This window comes from Parus major, chromosome 1, assembly GCF_001522545.3.
Source record: "Parus major isolate Abel chromosome 1, Parus_major1.1, whole genome shotgun sequence".
Classification (NCBI taxonomy): Eukaryota; Metazoa; Chordata; class Aves; order Passeriformes; family Paridae; genus Parus; species Parus major.
The window spans coordinates 26,329,834-26,350,606 of NC_031768.1; the positions used below are offsets into that span (position 1 = coordinate 26,329,834).

General features: G+C 42.9%; 1 protein-coding gene across 1 annotated transcript in view; it reads right to left on the bottom strand.

Moving 5' to 3' along the window:
• Positions 1-20,773, bottom strand: part of SH3RF3 (SH3 domain containing ring finger 3) — a 245,404-nt gene that overhangs the window by 19,242 nt on the left and 205,389 nt on the right. The window contains exon 8 of the mRNA XM_015637693.1: positions 16,725-17,029. Within this exon, the coding sequence (XP_015493179.1) occupies positions 16,725-17,029 (305 nt within the window). The remainder of the gene's footprint in view (positions 1-16,724; positions 17,030-20,773) is intronic.

Genomic DNA, 20,773 nt, shown 5'->3' on the forward strand with positions numbered 1-20,773 from the left:
CAGCCACCCTCTCCAGAACTAAGGTCAGATGGATGTGTTTTAGTCCTAATTTTAGTCTACCTCTTCCTTTGAAGCGCGAGCAATCTCTTTGGTAAACAAAGGAAGGGAATAGGCCTGATATCCTTGTACATTTGACATTCAGCTTCTTTCTTTGCTCAGCAATCCACTGGATTTCAATTATCCTACAACAAGTAAGGGAAGTTCAACTGAAAGCACTGAAACCTCCCCTCTCTGCTCCAATCTCCTGCCCACCACACTGCCAACATAGAGAGGCATAAAGTATATACACTTTGGGCATGCTTGGAAAGCAGAAAACTGACAAGGAAATAGTGACCTACAAAATCCCTTCCTGTGGAGATGGTACTTGGGAAATGGATTGGGTTTTTCCCACAGTACAGGAATTACAGGGAACCTAAATGAGATTATCAGGCAAATGGTTGAAACTAAAAAATAGGAAGCACTTTTTCACACAACACATAATTAAATGGAGGAGACTTCATGCACACAGTATTGTGGAAGCCAAAAGTATGAAGAGGTTCAAAGGGGATTAGACAAATTAATGGAGAACAGACCTAGCAAGGGATATTAAAACAGTGGTATGAATCCAAATTCTGCTTCAGTAAATCCCAACAGGTAAATGAAACAGTACTTAGAGCATACACAGGGTAACTCCACCTCGCCATAAAGAGATCGTAAAAACAATAACATTCTCAGAATTATTGCTATGGTAAAAAAATTAGGTATTTTGGCAAAAGCTTAGGAAACAGGACAAAACCAGAACTGAGCCCTCCCCTGTGCCCTCTCAGCTTTGGGAAATCATTTGTTCAGAGACTTCCTCAGCTGCAAAAGGGTCTGAGAGAGGGCAAAAGGCATCCATCAGGATGTAGTGTCAGCCAAGGAAGAGACACAAAGGGTTGGGAACCACAACCCCAGAGAGCTTTCACAGCCCTGCAACTGCTATTTGGATTCCTCAGCTCCATCTCTGTTGTGCAAACCACAGATCAAGGGCTGCTACACTCACACTGCACCAAGGAGCCACAAAAGTACAGGTGACAGGGCTGAGAAGACCCTGTTCCTTCCTGGATACCAGTTTGCTTCCTAACCTGACATTGCCCTGCCTCTGTGCAAGGGCTTCCTTGCAGCTCCCATGGGGGTCTCCTACACCATGATACAACTGTGTCTTGAGGACCTAACCTAATCTGAAGCCTAGAAACATTACACCTTTGTTTTAATACAAATCAAGGTGCCTAAATCATTTCAGTAAATATGGTAGGCTAACTGTACTTTCTAGAAAATTGAAGCAAAACAGCTGGACAGACCATGCACATTCTTGTAAAGCTTTAGGTTCATTTATTCAAACTAGAGGATAATCTATCACATCTTGACTGACAGCATAGGATTCTGAAATGAGAAAAAGATGTACAAATAAACTAACTGCTAGATGAACTACTTAAAATTAATGTTTCTAAATAAGATGATTTAGACTGACTGCTTAGCTTGCTGCTCCTTGTCTCTCATAAGGAGTGAAAACAATTTATTGGTCCTGGGAAGCACTGGGAGCAACACTCACATTTTGCAGAAAGCCAGAGCAAACTCACTCACTGAACACCTGAATGAAAGAGAATCAATGACAGAAGTTACAATGTGCTTTGACTTACTTTAGTCGTACACGTAGTTGGCTCTGGCTCTACCCATTCATGAGGGATAGATTTTGTTTCAGAAGCAAACAGTTAAAATTCCTTGGCCTTCCTTTGTAATCTTGTTAAATGACAGGCAAGTGACACACTTTTATGGAAAGCAGAAACATGAAGGTAAGTGGTTTGGATTAGTGGAGGCCATCTTGTGCTTTATCCCTGATGTATCTATTCCCGCTTGGCTGATCTTGTTCTAGCAGCTGTGCCACCTCAGGCTGTAATTTCAGCACTTCCAACAAACTACACGGTATTGGGCTGGCCTGCACTTCAAGGGAAGATTGCTTGTCGAAAAATAAGGTATCATAGGAAGTATACTGTCCTCTCAAAATCAATTCCCCATGGAAGAAAAAAAAGGTCTGCCAGTGCACAGTTCAAAATTGCCAGAATTTGTGTGTATACTCATTACAGTGAAATAATTCCTTCCAAGGATTAAACAGCTCCTAAAAGATGCATTTAGCTGGAGACAGAGGAGTCAGCTGAGACTGACAGAATACATCACACTTGCATGGACTGTGGCCCAGAGGGGATCAAAGCAGAACCTTGTGTTTTGAAAGAGAGGAGCTTCCTTACTTGTATTTCTGAAAATTATCTGGGCTTTCCACTGCTGCTGGGGCAGCCAGGACTGAGTGAGGGACTGGAATGAGAGGGGCCCTGATGGTCCTCAGATGGTGTGACATTTTAGAAGCAGGTTCCTGACACCATCACCATCAGCATGAAAATTTTGCTCTCTCTGAAGGCTGACTTCCAGTTTTGGCAGCTATCACAGTATCAAATCTGAGCATTCCCCAAAATATTTCTGATTTATTTAATGCATTAAAAACATCAGGCTTGTCCTTACTCCCTCCTACCATCATGACAGTGTACCTCAAACAAACCATGTGACACCACTAACATGCTCAAGCTGATGGTTTCTTTTCTGTGTGTAAGAGAAGCTCAGCCTCTGAGCACACAGTGGTGTGCAGCGAGTCACAGGTGCTATTTTTCCATGGGCATCACAGGATGTGGATGTGGGATGTCTCTTGCACAGGGACGGAACTGTTGTCCTGCATACTGATGTGTGATCAATTACTGAAGTGCATAAGCTTTGCAGGCAAAGCAGCTGAGGTTTCTGTAACCTCCCCTGTCAGCTGTGCTACAGGCATTTGCAGTCTTCCTGTATTTCCAAGCAGTCCTGTGAATTACTCCTAAGACACACTGGATAGCTGAAGTAGTTTTCTCTCAAGAAGATCAATTGATCAAGTATACTCTTCAAAGAAAAGAAGAAAGAAACCCAGAATAATTTTGAAGTATTGCAAAGAAAGTGGCTGTCAGTGTCAGAGGAATGACCAAGCATGTAAATGACATTTTTTTGGTAAAGTCACCAAGGAACTGTCACTTTCCAAATGCCACAACACTGGGATTGTAATTACTAGAGAGCTTTGCCATAGCAAAAAGCTTGCTTTCTCAAGTCTTGGCAGCACATGTCATAAGAGCATCCTCTCTTCAGCAAAAACTAATTATTTCATCTTTTTTTCCTAGTTTCATCTTTTTTCTGCTTAAAAAAATTTGCTTAAAATACCCTATACTAAAGACACGTCTTCAGTGATATAAAATTCCTCTTTGTTAAATTAAAGTGCAGAGCAAAAGGGATCAACAGTGAGAAACAGAGCTAGCCGAAGAGAAAAGCTAGGGCATAAGCAGTAAGCTTAAGAAGGGGAGCCAACAGCACTGTGACTTTTTTTTCACTTTTGTACTAACCCTGCTTTTACTTTGCTATCCTGTCATTCCATTCTACCTTTCCTTCATTTGTCTGTTTAGTCCTCTTCTTTTTCACTGCCACATGACCTGCAGATAAGACCATGTAATGAAATGCAACTGAGTTACACTGATTTACCTAATTACTGTTTGTCACGTGTGCTACCCAAGCCAATGTTCTCCATTGCCTCATTCTGTCCCAACTGTGAGACAAAACACATCAGGCTTCAAGTGATTTGGGTAACCCAAGATGTGTGAGGATATGCTTTATGCCAGTGCTGACAGTAGGGTAATATCAGTGATGCAGCCAGTGAGAAGCATCTCACATAGGCTACACACAGACTCACATCTGTAACCTCAAGTGCTCTCTGAACACAAATTTGGTGCATGTCTGCATTGTGCTATGCAATCAAGCAGTGACATCTGGTTGGTGTTTTCATTTGCAACTACTGCAGAAATAATTACCGATGACAGCATATATACAGCATATTCCTCTTCATTCTGCCAGCTAGCTGACTGATGCAGAAGAGGCCAGTGTGACCTGAAATAAATGGTGAATCCTGCCAACCAACAGAAGGAAACGGTCATTTTTAACACATAACTTAAAAATGGTTCTGTGAAGATGTTGGGCAAATATATCTCACATCTTAAAAAGATGGAAACTATATAAAGATAAAATCACTGCTGCACTGGAGCAGAAATGACAACTTTGTCATTCCATCTCTGAGCCTGCCTACTACAGATGAAGATGAAAAGCCCTTTACACAAGTCAGATAATGGTGCAAAACTGAAGGGGTTGATCGACAGACTGGCAGGCTTTCTTATTTTCATTTTAGCAAAACAGAGTGGGCAAACATTAACTTAGAATTGCCCCATTCTCAGTTTGATCCTGGTTGATTGGAATGTCTCTGCCTATAAAGATAACAGAATTAGTAGCCCATTAGTTAAGTAATTACAACTTCTATTCAAGGTCCTGTACTATGATTACTCTGCCATATCTGACAAACTTCCCAGAGCAGAGTAGGAAATATGATGAATATCTTGCACAGGTTTTTTCTTTCAACTTCTTCCTGACAGAACAGCAATGTGCTTTTTTGAGGAGCCCCTTCAAGACTCCCTTTTTTTAACCCAGCAGTATTCATGCAAGAATTCCAACTACACAGATAACCAGATGCTATCAGTTGATTTGCAGTGTTTTCCAGTTAATGATTTTCTGTCAAATCATGAGGACATTTCAAGTATGTACCATCAGGGCTTCTCTCAGTCCCAGTCCTAGTCAATCTTTCCATTAATTACTTGCTGTGTGAGCTCCTGAGTGTACTTCCAAAACCAGCAGTGGCTACTGAGCTGATTGAGTCTACAAGCAGTGTCCTGGTTTTACCTGGGACAGAGTTAATTTTCCTCATAGTAGCTTGTATGGCGCTATATTTTACATTTGTGACCACACAATGGTAATAACACACCCTGTTTCAGCTAGCAAGCAGCCTTTGCACAATGATAAGGCCTTTTCTGCCCCTCACCACGCACCTCACCAAGAAGGGGGCTGGGGGTAGGGTGTGCAAGGGCACAAGGAATTGGGAAGGGACACAGCACACACAGCTGACCCTAAGTGACCAAAGGGATATACCAGACCATAAGGTGTCACGCTCAGCAATTGAAAGCCTAGGGAAGAGGTAGGAAGTGGAGCATATTCAGGTGCTTGTCATTCTAAGTCACCATTACTGTAACAGAGCTGCAGATCTGCTTGTCGGTGGGAAATGGTGAGTGAATTCCTTGTTTTGCTTTGCTTGTGTGCACAGTTTTTGCTTTACCTATTAAAGTGTCTTTATTTCATTCTGTGAGTTTTTTCACTTTTACTCTTTCCCCCTTCCTACTGTGGCAGGGAGTGAGTGAGTGGCTGTGTAAATCTAAGCTGCCTGCCAGGATTAATCCATAACAGTAGGATTAACAGGGTAAGAATTCAAAACAGTTTTCCTAAAATGGAGAAATTATTCCAAATCACCATAAGGAAATCTGCAAAGATAAGCATGATATGCAACTGTTAGGAATGAGAAATAATGCACAGCTGCAATATGAGGAGTTGACTGGCCAGCCAGCAGCTCTGCAAAGCGACATAGAAGTTACACTGGGTCACAAACTGGGAGTGAATCAAAATGCTGTTGTGAAAAAAAGAAGGTTTATCTGTAAACAGTATATATATATAAGTAATGAAAAGTGCTTATACCACCCCACCCTAATTTGCACTAACAAGATGTTGGCACAACTCCACTCTGGGACACCGCTCTTTAAGACTTCAGCAAGCTGAAGACTGCCCAGAGGAGAAATGAAAGTGTAATCAGAGGTCTAGAAGATATTACTGTGAAGAAAGGTTAGGAACAGGGCTCAGTGAGGTTGAAAGAAGAGAATTCTCAAGGACTAAACACATTATTAGTTCTCTAACATGTGAAAGGCTGTCAAGAGAAAGCTGATCAGCAGTTCCATCTGGAGCAAGACATGAAGAAGGAAGATTGAGTTATAACCATAAAAGATTTGTGAGGGATAATAGGGAAGTTTCTGACTTAAGGAATATGAAAGGATGGGAATGGATTCTTCAGGGAAGTTGTGGAATTGTCTCAATGGAACAATTTCAAGAAAAGCTAGACTATCTGTGGTGGGTAGTTGGCATCCACCTGACTTTCTCACAGCAGATGAATGGAAATCCATTCCAGGCTTTGGGGACGGCATCCTTACTACCTCCCCTATGCCACTGTTTCTGCTGGCCAGTTGTATTTGGCCAGGTTCACTCTAAGCCTGTGTGATAGATTGGCAACATTCAGATATCCAAGATGGCTTAGATATAAAACCTGTCCAGAAAAATTTTAAAAGTTGGAAAATCAACTCCTTCTTTTATGTCCTGGTCAAAGCCTAGCTTATACATTTCCCTTGCCTCAGCAGGCACCATTGTGCTGATAGAATCTGGTTGCCTGACCTCCTCCCTTTTCTGTCTTGAAACTTAGGATATGAAAAATAACATGATGGTGTGCAGGAGGTAATAGAGATCTCTGAGGTTAAAAAAAAAAGAAAAAAAAAAAGCAAGCCACCTACTTCCATTATTAAATATACTAGTTCTGGACTGATCATGAATTGGGACAAAAACTACAACACTGGAAATCTACTCTACTGCAAAATAAGTTGTCCATGGACTCACATTAAATTACTTCTTCCCTCCCTGAGACATCTGGTGACAAAGCCCAAAGCCAGTCTGCTTCTGCTGTGCTGAATATAGTGGTCAAGGACTGAAGGTTAGTATTACAGCTTCTGTAGTCTTTAACTTAGAGGCGCATATCAGTGAATATGAACTGAACAAAATATATGCAAAAAAAGGCAAAGCAACAGGTTGAGTTTTGCCTTTATAATAAATAAAGGTTGACTGCTTGACACACTATATTAATTGATTACAGGCAGCCTGCAGATGTAGTGTCAGAAAAGCGACTTTTGCATGGTGTACTTTTTGAATTCCTGAGACTGATTTTTTCTCCAGAGGGAAGAACTGTAACATTTTTTTCAGTCCTTCAGAGGTGAGCACTGACTCCATGTCTTCACTTGGTCTGAAGAGAATTACTAGATGCTTGAGACATTCAGTTGAAAAAAAATAACAACCCAGACTGACTCTAAAGTTGCTTTACCATTTGACAAAGAAAGGCCAAGGGCTTTTAAGTTTTTATGCTGCTTCTGCAATATGAATAATAAACAAAAGTGTACAAAATAAGATAAATATGCCTTTGCTATAACTTGGTTATGCCCCCGAGTTACATAACAAAAATAGAAACATGCCACAGATATTTGTTGACTGTTTTAACATGCTATTCCTACAGTATTGATGTTTTTGTCAGAAACTGCAATTTCTTTCAGTTTATATAATTCTTCTAGCAGAGCTTGCTGAAAGATTTCTGCATTGATTGTAGATATTTTAATCGACCTAGGAAAAAGAAACATGGGGACTGAAAAGTTGATTAGAGACAATTTTCAAAGGAAAGTTCAGGCTTTGTCTCCATAAAAAAAACTGCAGTGGCACTTTAAATTCTTGTAGCTCAGTGACTAATCTCTGTTACCTCTTGGTGGTTTAAGACTTACTGGTTTGTGAATTCACAGTTGGAAAATCACTGAAGAAAACAAATGAGTCCTGAATGTGTGGGATGCCAAGATGCCACCAACTCTGACACACTGCAAGTTGCTTAATTATTTTCAAGGCATGCAGCTTCCTACTCTGTTTTTCTGCTGGAATGGTTTCATCCTGCATATCTTCCTTCCTGTGAGTGGTGGGGTAGTGTCAGTTCATGCCAGCTCTGTGTATTACTGCTTCAGGCAGAAAGGAGAACCACAGGGACAGGGAGAGCAGTCACACCCTGGGTTTTTTAATCCATGCATGGGGACTGGATGTTTGATGTTATGAGGGAATGAGAGATCAAGACATGTTCTTTGGGGACAGGGCAGGGAGAGGGCAGAAGCCATGAGGGGATGTTCAGCTGCAGAGCTGTGTGGTCTGGGGTGGGGACTGGCCCCTACGATCCTGCAACAGGCGAAATGTGTCAATGTCTTCCACTGATAGCACAAGAGCACTTATATTTCACCCAACTAATCCAAGGATGTACTTGCCATCCCCACCCACAGCCTGGCCCCATCCAGCCATCTGGTCCTGCATGATTTCTTCTGCAGGCAGGGGAATGCCATGGGAACGCTAGTGCTGGGATGCTCACACGCAGACACACACTCGCGCACACATACGCCTCCAGCCTTCTGCTTCCAGTGCTCCCTTGCATGCTCTTTCTTTTGTCAGTTCTACTTTCTTCCTCAAGCTGTGCTAAGGATTTAGAAAAAGCTCGTGGGTCCTCTGTGCTATAAAATTAGGTCTCTACAGGTGCCAGGAGAATTCTGTGCCTTGGCATCCAAACAGCTTCATCTCCAGTTAGTAGATAAACTGAATTTCCTCTTGAAGTTAAAGCACTCTCCATCTTCTCTTCCCTGGGATCTGCTTCCCCTTAAGGCCGTAGAATGCAGCACAGAACCACTCAAAAGAGTGTTAGAGAAATCCACTGTGGACACTTGAGAAATCCTGTGACAGCACTGTGAGGCAGATAAGCAGAGGTGGGGGGAGAGGAGAGAAAAAAGGAATAGCTTTCGGAGACTGCTTGGCAGCAAAGTCAGCGCTTGAAATATCTGTGAGGAGTCTGAAAGCATTTCCTAACATCAAAAATATGAAGAAGAAAAAGAAATTTTGATCAATGACTTATTGCCCTTGATCTAAGCAAAAGAATCCCAGCCAGTCAGAAATAACAGAAATCTGTTTTATTGTAAAGCTTAAGTTTTCTATGTTTTGACAGCTGGGGCTCATGCTTTTGGCTGGGTAATTTGCCAGCCTTAAAATATTCATCACTGAGTTGCCAGGTTTATGTCCTTTCAAACTGAGCTCTAACGATGAAGGAGAAGGTGCTGGAGAGATTTTAAGCATGAATTTTCTGCCCTAAAACAGAACTTTGTGGCCTGAGTTCACATGACCAGAAAAAGAGGTTTCCACTCCCTGGCCAAGTTTCTGGTGAATCACTTGCTGGTCACTGAGCCAAGATTCACTTTCTGGAGCATGGGAAGCAGTGGCTCATTTGTGACAAAGACAACCCCCTTGCCTTTGTTGAGAGGAAATGGATTAACAGTATGTATTCTGTGCACAAATCTTGAGAGAACTGAACTAAAACATTCTGGAATAAAGCATCCTTACCAAGAAACAAACTGGAACACATTACACTGAAAAGTTATAGCTGATTCTGAAAATGATCAGTGAAATGCTGGTGTTGGTGGCTCCTGGATCAACTCTGATGTCTTACAGAGTACCCAGGAAAACTAGTGTCACAGAACTTATTCTTTTTGATGCTGTCCTGGGGTGACTTTATGATACTGGTATCCCCAATCGTCTGGTTTATGTTATATATTAAGTTCTGCACCTTTAAGACTGGCTTTGAGAGAAAGAGAAGGGGAAGAAGAAGCACGCAGTGTGTTAAGGAAAAACATCACTCCCACATATCCCGCTGCTGGACTGTGGTGTCTGCAGCACGGACAGACAGCGGGACAGAGCTTCTCTCTGGCTTTTAGTTAGTTTTAGCTAGCTGAGGCAGGAGAGTTCCCTGGACCTTTGTTTTTTTTTCCAATTTTCTTGGATCTGTGCAAGCCTGCTCTGGACTGAACACCCAGCCAAACCCCGGGAGCTCAGGCCTGTGGCCCACCGGGGCCTGGGCCTCGGCACTTTCCAGCGCCGGAGGGACTGATAAGAACCTGAGTGAGCCGAGCTACACCACATGAAAAGGACTTTTTCTTCCTAGATTTGCCATCCCATCGAACAGCAAGAGGTTTTATTATTTAATATTACTCAATTTCTGTTAAATAAACAGCTTTTTCCACTTCTCTCCAAGGAATTTTTTTTTTTCTTTTCCCGGACCAGTTGGTGGGGAGGGGCATTTCCCTGGGGAAATCCCCATTTGGAGTTTTCCTTCCTAATTTGCCCTAAACTAGGACAGATGCAAACCTTTAGATTACTATTCCAACATTTCTCCCTCTTAATGCAACCTACCACTTATTTGAATAATTCAAGCCAGGCTCTTCTGGTCTTGTGCAACTTTTTTATTTTTATGTCTTGCACTGTTCATTTAATGACTTGGTTGTTATTGTTCCATTTCACACCTGTGCAACTTAGTGAGCTTTCTTAGCTGAACATAAGGGAAATATTTTTCCCAAATTGAAAAATGTTATATAATTTCATATCTGCTAGGAAGACTGAATTCCTCCTCCAGAAACTCGGGGTCAGCCTTATTGACTTATCTGAAAACCCTGCTTGCATCAACTCTGTCCTTAGCTTCCTCTACTCATCACAGGTGACCACTATTTTTGTCACATCATTTTGTATCTACAAAGTCCTTGCAAGTGCTCAATACCTCATTTTTCAGACTGATCTTTCATTTTCTGGATAAGGAATGAAAATTTCTTTGGGGATATGAAGTGATAATAAATCCCTTTCACTCAGGGACAAGTTAATATGAGAAGAAGTTGCAATGCAGAGGCTAACACTAAGTAAAAACTGAAAGTGCCTAACTGTGTAGGACCTGGTTCTTCAGGCAGTTTCAGGCTGACCATCTGATAGCTTAACTGGACAGCTTTAATAATTAAGGTGAAAGAGCATCTCAAGAGTTTATGAAGCCAAATTTCTAAAGGGCCTTTGATCTAGTCTCCAATTCTACATAAGGCCAGCATGGGCGACTATGTGTGCAGGCAGGAGGCCAGCACTGAGGGATGCTGCCAGGTCGAATTGGGCACTGGGCTGCATTTTAGTAGAAGGAAGAGAAAGGCACAGGAAGGTGGAGTGGTGAAGAGGGAAGTCTCTCTGGTCATGTCTATTCTGGCATAAAAAGATCAGAATTTAGCAACAAACCTGTCTGCACCCATTAACTTTTGTGGGTTTGGCTTATATCAACTTCCTGCTCTACCGTGCACTGGTGCAGCCTCACCTCAAGTCCTGTGTGCAGTTTTGGGTCCACAATATAAAATATAAAGCTATGAGAGAGCATCCAAAGTAGAGCTATGGAGATGGTGAAGAGCCTTGAGGGCAAGTCATGTGAGGAGCTTCTGGGGTAACATCTCATCCTGGAGAATGAGAGGAAACCTACAGAAACCTACAACTTCCTCATGAGGGGCAGTGCCAGGGCAGGCACTGATCTCTCCTCTCTGGTGCCCAGTGACAGGACCCCAGGCAATGGCCTGAAGCTGTTCCAGGAGAGGTCTAGGTTGGGTATCAGGAAAAGGTTATTCACCCAGAGGGGTGGTTGGGCACTGGAACAGGCTCCCCAGGGAAGTGGTCATGGCACCAAGCCTGACAGTTCAAGAAGCATTTGGACAATGTTCCCAAGTACAGGGTGTGCTTCCTGGGGTTGTCCTGTGCAGGGCCAGGAGCTGAACTTGTTAATCCTTGTGGGTCTGTGGTCCCTTCCAGCTCAGGATATTTTATGATTCTGTGAACAAGCACTCTCCCAGGACAACACAGGAGTACAGTCTGTGCCACACCACTTACCAGGACTGTTCTGGATGAGCAGTCGGGATGTAGCCACCCTATTGTGGGCAGGAAAAAAAGCTTAGAAGCATGGATACAAGTCATGCAGGGACATTTGCAGGACCAGAAAACAGGCCTTGGCTTATCCTGCTTTGCAATGTAGTTCTTACACCAGCATCATGCCAAACATACGCTGTCATTTGAGGAATGCATTTTTTTTGAGCAGGACTGATACTTGAAAAAGTGAGTGACACTGGTGAGAACAGACAGATGTTTACTGATTCAGCCTTCACATGCAAAACTGTTGGTATGTGTTCAGAGTAATTTTCTGAAGATGTATCTCTTCTTATCTTAACATCAGGAAACAGCAGCCTAGTGTATCTTCCCATTTTTGTGACTTGTTAATCTAGATCCTCTGTATATTCCAGAGACACAGTTCCTAAATTTAAAGCTGCAAACAGACTTGTTCTCTCAACATACTTGTAAGAAATGTTTAATTTTACATTGCCAATTTTCAAATATTTCAATATACTCTGGCTAGGTAAAACAGTAAGGAATTGCTGTAACACAGTGATGAATTAATGACTTGCTTGATCGTGCAAGCTCTTATTTTTCTCTCTGTCAGCTCTTGGGCCAGACATTTTGGAAGAGTTTAATCAAAACCCTCATCAAAAGCCAAATGAGTGGATTTTAAAGAAAGTTTAATTACAGTGGTCAAACCACCCAGCATGATTTGCTTGATTTGATTAACATAATGAGGAGCTCATTTAATGAGAAATGCATTAATTCATTCAAACAAGTGGTTTTATCAGTGGTATTAAGCATCAACCCAGATTAGGTACAGCAGAAACTATTATCGCAAAAATTGAGCAAGGTCAAAGCAGTAGTCATACCATAATCACAAGCTCTCAGCTGTAATCTACCAGTTGAACTTGGGTAGTATTGACCCTGCTGAAAAAGCAGGATCCCTATTTTTAGAAGCCCCTAAACCATACAGTTTTGCTCCAATTCCACAGCTAGGATCTCCGTCTCTTTCTTTCAGATGTTCAGAAGATTTGGGAACTGGGACTGAATTTTTTGACTTTCATATGGCTACACATGCAGATACTAGTAGCAAATGACAAAGAGCTCAAAGGAACCCTGCTACCACTCCACACCCTTAAAGGAAATGGATGCTGTCCATTTGCTCTTTGTTTTGTCTTCTGGCCTGGTGATGTCTTAGGGATGCTATCCCTAATCTGGCATAGAGTGAGTCTGGGGAAAAATTAATATTTTACTTTATTCTGGGGAAAGAAACCTCCTTTTTGGAAAAAGAAAAAAAAACCTACAAACCTCAAGTGGGAAGTATTTGAGAAAAAGAAGAAAGAGTCTCCTTCACACTTTCCTCTCTTCCACTGCCTTTAGATATATTTCACACCCTATATTTCAACTTCCCTGTTTCAGGACCCCTTCCTGTGGGCTTTGCACAGCACCCTTCACCTGGACCCTGCACTGGCACCCCTTCTCTGGTGCTCCCTGCTCTGTCTCTCAGCAGCTGCCAATGCTCTTCTCCCTTCTATGCTGCCTTGACCACCGTTACCTCTTCAAGTTCTGCTGTGCTCCCTCACCTCCACTCAGGCCACTTGTTATTCCTGCAGTGTCTGTGCTGCCCCTGCGGGAGCTGCCTTTCCTGCTGCTTCCCACTGTGCCCATACAGCACTGAAACAACTTTGATTTTCAAGTGCTCTACTTCTCAGCCTGCTTGGTTGTCAGAGTACTTTCCAAGTACTGTTGCACAGTGGACTTAAGCACTGTCTATGGCACAGTTTTTCATCAGCTACCATCAGCAGCTGGTAAAGGAGACCAGGCTCAAAACTGTTCCCTAAGCAGACAGGAGGCTGGTCAAGGAGCTGAGATGTGGAGCACAAACCCAGTTGCAGATGAGATCCTCCAGGATTAGATGCATACTAACAATTGAAGACTGGTATGGAGGTAGAATTTTACCTCCTGGTTAAGTAGCAGGAATATGACAGTAAGACACTATTATTAGGGTACCTAAATAAATGTAAGTACCAAGGTTCACCTGCAGCTTTGAAAATTTGGATCAAGATCTCCAAGAAATAGGCTGAAGCAGAGAACTAGAGATGTCAAAAAATAGACCTAAGGATTTATTTGCTACATTAATAGAAAACGAGCAAGGAAATCATTCATGCTGATCTGAAAAACATAATCCTTAGGATTATTTCTGCCAGTTGCCTTTAAATCACAAGGAAATGAGTAAAAATTGAAATTGGAGTCCCTCAATTTTAGAGAAATCTTGGAATTTGCCTATATGTGACTGCTGCACACCAACAGGAACCCGTGATATTGGCATATAAACACGTGCACCGAAGAAAGCATTAACAGTGATGACTGCACCATACACTCAAACAAGGCTATGCCTGAGGGGAAGTTGATTCCATCTTGGAACACGCAACACAAGCAGCATACATGGACTCACTGCAGAAGCTGCCCCTTGGTGTCACTTTTAGTATCTCTGAGTGGAATTGCTGTGGGAAATCATAAAACATAAATTTTTAGACGATCATATCTTAAAACACTTTTCCTCACTATCTCCCAGCCCAGCTTTCAAGCAGACAATCAACATTATTAAAGTTATAATCTGAAGAAAATTCCCCAAGGACCAATATATCTCATCATACTAGAGTGATAAATGCAAAAATTGCAATTTATCTCCACAGCCCTCAAAAGAACCATGAAAAACAATGGATCCTTGTCATGTCCATTCCTGAATGCAAACTACTTCTTATGTACTATGTGCCCTCTGTACCACAGTGAACCCACACTGACAATTCCTACATAAAAGAAAACCATGGTTAATAACAGGAAAATGTCTCCTAAACCACTTATTCTCTGATCATTCAGCCTTTTTCCTTGATGGCATCCTACAAAAGACACTGGAAAGACTAAGACAGGATTAAAGTTAACAACTTCAGAGCACACCAAAAATTGTTGATTCTAACAACAATGCTAATTTTAAGGCACATTACAATTTACATCACATATGACTTGCTAATCTCAGTTTCTCAGGAGATAATTACCTGTGCATTTCTTCCATCCTGTGTTCAATAGAGCTGAAGACCTTATTACCTCTCCTCTTACTAACTTCCCCTGTTCTTTTCATCTCAAAATACCTGACTGATTAATATAATGAAACTGAACTCCGAAAAATTGCTTCTGATCTTTGCTTATCTGGCAGCTTGCTAGCTATGTCCCTCCTGTTTTTTGCTCCTCAATCTTGTCTGATTTTTTCCTATTACGTGTACTGATAACAGATACTGTCTTTCTCCACTGATATTCCCACTGAGTGTTGTGACACTTTCCTATTCACCAAAAAACCTGCCCAATCAGCCTTCACTTTGAAAATATCAAGTGCTGTTATAGATATGGTTCCAGTTCTGACTCACAGATGCTTTTCTGAATAGTTGTATGGCTTTCATTCTGGCATTATCCAAGCTCTCAATTGCTTCAAAGAAATATTTGGGCTTAGCAAAGAGCAATAACACAACTTACCTGGCCAAACATCAGTCACTATTTCTAAAAGGAAAGGAAACATTGCTAATTCAGATCTTTCTAAAATGAAAGTGAACTATAACATGGACAAGATTCAGGAATATGCTGTCCAGCCAGGGCAGTTATGTATTACCCAATTGAGTCAGAAATTCCCATTTTTACTGTCACTTCTCTCTGATACTTCCCAGATAGTGAACTGGTCTTTGGCAACACCCATTGCAATGATGTTGTATATTATTTCCTTCTCCCCTTCATGCATGGAGTTCAAAAACCTCTTAACTTTACTTTTCTGCATCCCAATTCAGTAACTTTAAGCTGTAGCAGCTTGGAAGAGATTAACCAGTATCTTAGGACTGTGCTTGAAATAATTTTGCCTACAGACTTTGTGTGCAGTATGACATGAATTAAAATATATGGACCTATCACTTAACACGTTTTAGAAAGTAATAAATAAGCCAGTACACAATGCTCTGAGGCAATGTGCAGCTCTACCACCTCCTGCCAAATGCTATTCCCTTCCTTGGATTTGCAGAAGTAGCAAGGACTGCTTCCACCACATGCAGTCCTTGATGGACACCTGAGAGTTGTTCTTTGAAAGCAAGTACCTAAATGTCACGTTCAGGGTAGAATTTCTACACCCTTCTTCTTTCACCAATATGCATTCAGAGAAAATTCAAGGCAGGATAAAGGAAAGCATTTTAAAACTTTTATTCCTAATTTTGTGCAGCTAGGGGTTATCTGCATCTCTGAGGACATGAGACCTGCCACATCAGTACTACCACGTTCAAAGGAACTGTTTACTCTGTATGTGTCTATCACCATGGGAAAGCTCAGGGAACATATGGAAAGAATTTTTTTCAGGTTCAAAGGAAAAGCAGGCCCCCACATCTCTTCCTCCTACTCAGATAAAAACCAGGATCTTGCTCTGCTAGCCAGCAGAGAGATAATCTTCAGCATTGATATATGGGAACTGCTGGCACAATGTAAACATTTGGTAAAAGCAAAATATTTGCCAACAACCTAAAAGGCTGCTTAAAGAGGCTCTCCTCACTGGCTTTCCTTAGCAAGGTGTGCCAGGGAACATGTACCCAGCTATCGGTCCCACTGCTGGCTCCTAAGAGATTGACCCAACAGTACACTGTACCTACATCCCATTGAGCAGTATCCGATTACCTTCCTTTTGGGCTGTGCCATGAATGAATTTCTGCAATGAAAATTTCTTGAAGAAATCGAGATATTTCTGGAAGAGCAAAACAGCTCCTAGCACTCACAAACCAATGCTTTAGTGTGCCTGAGGCACCTGCTGCGTGGCTGGTGCCACCACCAAGGAAGGGAGGCAGGCGGATTCTGCCTTAGCCATGCGGTTCTGATGGCCAAGAGCCCGCTGCAACATCTCGCTGCACCGCTGCAGATTTGCAGCTCTCGGGGCTGATCACTGGGAGAAACGCACCAATTCAGCCTTGTTTCCCATCCGCGAGAAGGTGACGCGAGAGCAGTGTTGAGGATGGCGGTGGGGGAAAGATGAGGTGTGGGAATTGTGTGAGATGACGATGCCCAAGCTGTCTGGCGATGGAAACCAGCTTTCGCAAGGTGCCTCCTCAACAGCCGTGTGGGAGGGCTATGAGGCAGGAGCACGAGGCACGGCAGAGGCACGGCAGAGGCACGGCGGCCCTTACCTTCTCATTCTTCCTCTCCTCGGCTTTGCCGGCAGGCCCGGGCGCGGCGGGGCCGCCCAAGGGCCCGCCGCCCACGTCCCCGTTGAGGTGCGCGGCGCTGACGTTGGGCGGGGTGATGGCGGCGGCGGCGGAGGTGAGCGGGATGAGGGGCCGGGCCCCCGGGGCGGGCGGCTGGTGGCCGTGCTGCGGGGACACGGCGGGGTGAGGCCGAATGGCCGCGGCGGGCAGGCGGGAGGGCGAGCTGGGCGTCCGCAGAGGCGAGACCGTGGCCGTGGGTCGCTCCGGGGCCGGCACTGCCGGGTGCGCTGCGGGAGGAGCACAGAGCGCGGTTAAATTCCCCTCGCACTGCCTTGACGGGCCTTCCGTGGCCATCGCTCGCTTGGTCAGAACACAGTGTCAACAACACCGTGGATTCGATCCCCTCAGCGACCATTCACTTGAAGAGTTGGCGTCGATGATCCTTGTGGGTCCCTTCCAACTCAGAATGTACTGTGATGCTGTCTGTGAAGGTGCCAAGGGCCCAATGGGGACATAAGCTCTGGGCCTTTGCCCAGGATATCTCCCCCTGCAAAGTGTTTTTGGCTAATTCCCCTTCTGGCTGCAAAGCCCTGTCCAAAGTCACCAAAATTTGCTTGTTCCCCCCAGTGATGCCTCTGGGGAATGGCATTCGCTATCCTTGCCCATGCCTGGAAATAAATACCTAACCTTCTCCCTTTTAAAAATACATTATCTTGTTCCAGCTGAGCTGTTTTTTGCACCCCCCAAGCCCCCCTCCTAAAGTGATCGGTTTTGGAGCAACGCAACATGGAACCTTAAGGGGTTAGGCCAGATGATCCACGCTGACCCTGCAGACAGCAATTACAAAAGGAGGCCTCTTGTTTCAGCCCTAACAAAATGATCAACATCACATCACTGTGCTGCATGGGATAAATTAAGCAGAAATCCACCAGAGGATTTCTAAGCTCAGCCTCCTCTCTGCCAGCAAAGTCCCTAAGGGACTGTGCAGTGCCTTTTAGTCTGGCTGCTCCTGCTAAGCAAACCCTGCCTGCAAGCACTGGGAACCAGGAATTAGAGCTCGCCCATTTAACGGTGACTGTGACACACTGATGAGGTCAGCTCCTCAGGGATTCCAGAGAGTGTTGAATGCTTCAGGATGCAAAAAATGTGACAAAGCTCTGGGTCCATTTCCACAATGATGTTGTCTATGACTTCCAGCTTGGCTGATTGTTTAGGTGTTACCTAAATACAGCTCCACTTCAAGTACGTGCAGCCTAGAAGCCGAGTCCATACTCAGACATTCCCTCACATAAATGATTCAATAATGGGACTGGCTGGAAAGTGCCTATTTCATAAATGATTTCAAGGTTTCATAATCTTGTTTAGTTCTGTCTCAGTGCAAAATTTGAACCTCTGGACATTTTTCTGAGCACAACATGCTCACTTACCCCACAATAGCCTCTATTTTGGTCAGGTTATTCACCTGGGATGTGAAAACATAGAATGTGATCATTGCACTGTTCTCTTATGTGGAGAACAGCTCTGAACCATCAATTCCCTTAGCAACATGAGCCAGTACAGCTTCATGGTTGGTCTGGTTGAACTACATCCATTCCTGACAAAAAACTTTGAATCCAGCAAAACAGCTTTTCTTTGACCAAGATGCATTTTACTGGAAAATTTCTGACCCCTTTGATCTGTCATTTTCTGACAAATTCATCTGAAGGACAAACTTTTATGAAGCTGGAATTCACTCAATCTATAACTGAACACCAATGCTAGAACAACTCAAACCACAAGTTTATATTCCTGTGATTATCAGTGGCCCCCATTAGCAGGGATTAGATTGATAGAGTGCCATTAATCATACTCACTACACCAGCTGAGCACTTCTGCCAGGAGGGAATTTCACCTCCCAGCCTTCCGCCCTATTATCTGATGTGTTACTGAACATGATGGGCCAGTCATCATCAGATTAGCACCTCCCAAGTTTATATGATTCTCCCTCACAATAGTTCCTTGAGTCTAAGACATCTTTTTTTACTAATGTTTATAGCAAATCATCTACACTATCTTTAGACAGTCTGTAACTTGATACCACTTTACCATGCAGCATGAGGAAGGCCCAAAATGTTTTTATTACAGACACCTTCAAAACTATTTTTACTTTTAGTTATCATCTTCCCCTCCCAGGACTACCAAAAACATGCACTGAAAGTGCAGTTCACTTCCAGGCAAGATATCCACTAGTTATCTGGAACATGATTTTTCCATTTGAAACCTGATTGATGAACAACGTTGCTATGAGAAATCTAATTTTTTGGGATGGTTAAGCTTGTAGGATCTAGGTTTTGAACTACTGTGAGTTCATTTGGGAGCAACGGCTTCCCCAAATTTAGAGAGAAAGCATACTAATGGAATTTCTCTGCACGTACCTGGATGCAGAACATTGATTTGATAATCATATTAGGTACATCACCTCTTTCATGTAGGACTTGGTGTTTCCAGACACAAAGGAAACATAAAACATGAGAAGCAGTAAAAGAAATGGCCTGAGAAAAATCCACTCTGGGCAGAGATCTCACATTTTATTCTGCAGTTTCATCTGCTTACTGTTACAATGTATGCTTTTGCTCTGGGATCTCTGGATCTGGACTGTGCTGTATCAAATATGCTATTAATTAGCAGTGCTCACTGAAGGCTATTTTTGTTCTACACCACTCATATTTTGTTTTGGTTGTATTCCTACATTAGTGGCCTTGTAGAAAATTGATTTGTTACTCATGTATATTGCAAGCCAACAGAAACGTGATTTAAATACTGTGCCAGCTTGCTTCTCTTGGAAAGCTTTTCCAGAAGTCAGTGCATTGACCTGTCCTGCAGGGGCTCTGGTCTACAGGATGCTGGTGAGGACAGCCATTATGGACACAATTACTGATAATCATGAAAACTTTCTTTATTTTTCCTGGCAAAGGTTTATTTAATTAAAACAACAATCTCATGAAGCTTCTGGAAAGGCTGGAAGACTCTCTGCTTATGAGGTTTTGGAACAGCTCTGTGGTCCCTGGATCACTCTGCCTGCCAACGCTTTGGCACTTTAGAGATGTCAGAGTGACTTAGAGGAGCAGTCTTAAATCAGGGAAGCTGCTGGAGGTGTGGAAAGAAGGTGTGGAGCATGCCAGGTCTGTGGGGCAGAGCAATCTGTCACTTTGGTTTCAGGGGAGTCACCTGCCTGTTGACATGGGCACAGGAGGCACCAGGAGCTCCTGAACACTTCCTGAACACTTCACCCAAAAGGAGGCATTTTTGCCATTGCACTGTGGGAGCAGGAGACCTTTTAGAAGGGTGTGACTTGAGAGGAAAGCAGCACTTTCTGAAGTAGACAAAAGGAGGATAAAATCAATTAGTCCCCATTGTGATATGGATACCATGTAAAGCCCTCCACTGTTTGTTGAACAGAGGAGTCTCCACTGTTTGAGACTGAGATTCTCAGGTATTTGATTATGTTTTCTTCCCTTTGGTCTGGACTGTGTAGGAGCTGAGATTAGATGGTTATAAACGTGCCTTCTGGCTTCAAAAGGTACGAATTCATGACTTACTCTGCAGGGTATTTCTCATTTGTGTTTGCTCTATTTTGTATCTAAGACCTCAGTTTTCAGCAGTCACAGTCATTACTGATCTGCCTTTGTAAATACAATGGCTCACATCCCTATAAAATATCAGAAACAAAATGTTTTAAATTTTGCTATAAAGTTCCACCACAGGATTTACTTTTACTTTATTCAACATCAGAAGCTGTTTAACATCAGGGAAAGGGGAATAAATTGTACTCTAGAAAATTGTGCTGTACATCAGAAAGGGAACCTAGAAAGAACAGAGGCCCCCTGGTGCAAGAAGCTCTTATTTTCACTTCAAAAAGGTGGCAGCATTTTTCAGATCTTTTGCTTTACCACTAACATGGGGTCCCGTTCTGCCTAATAAATACCTTTCATCCCTGAAGCTCAATGAAATGCTTCTTAATTTTAAGGCATGTACTACTTGCTCTGCAATAA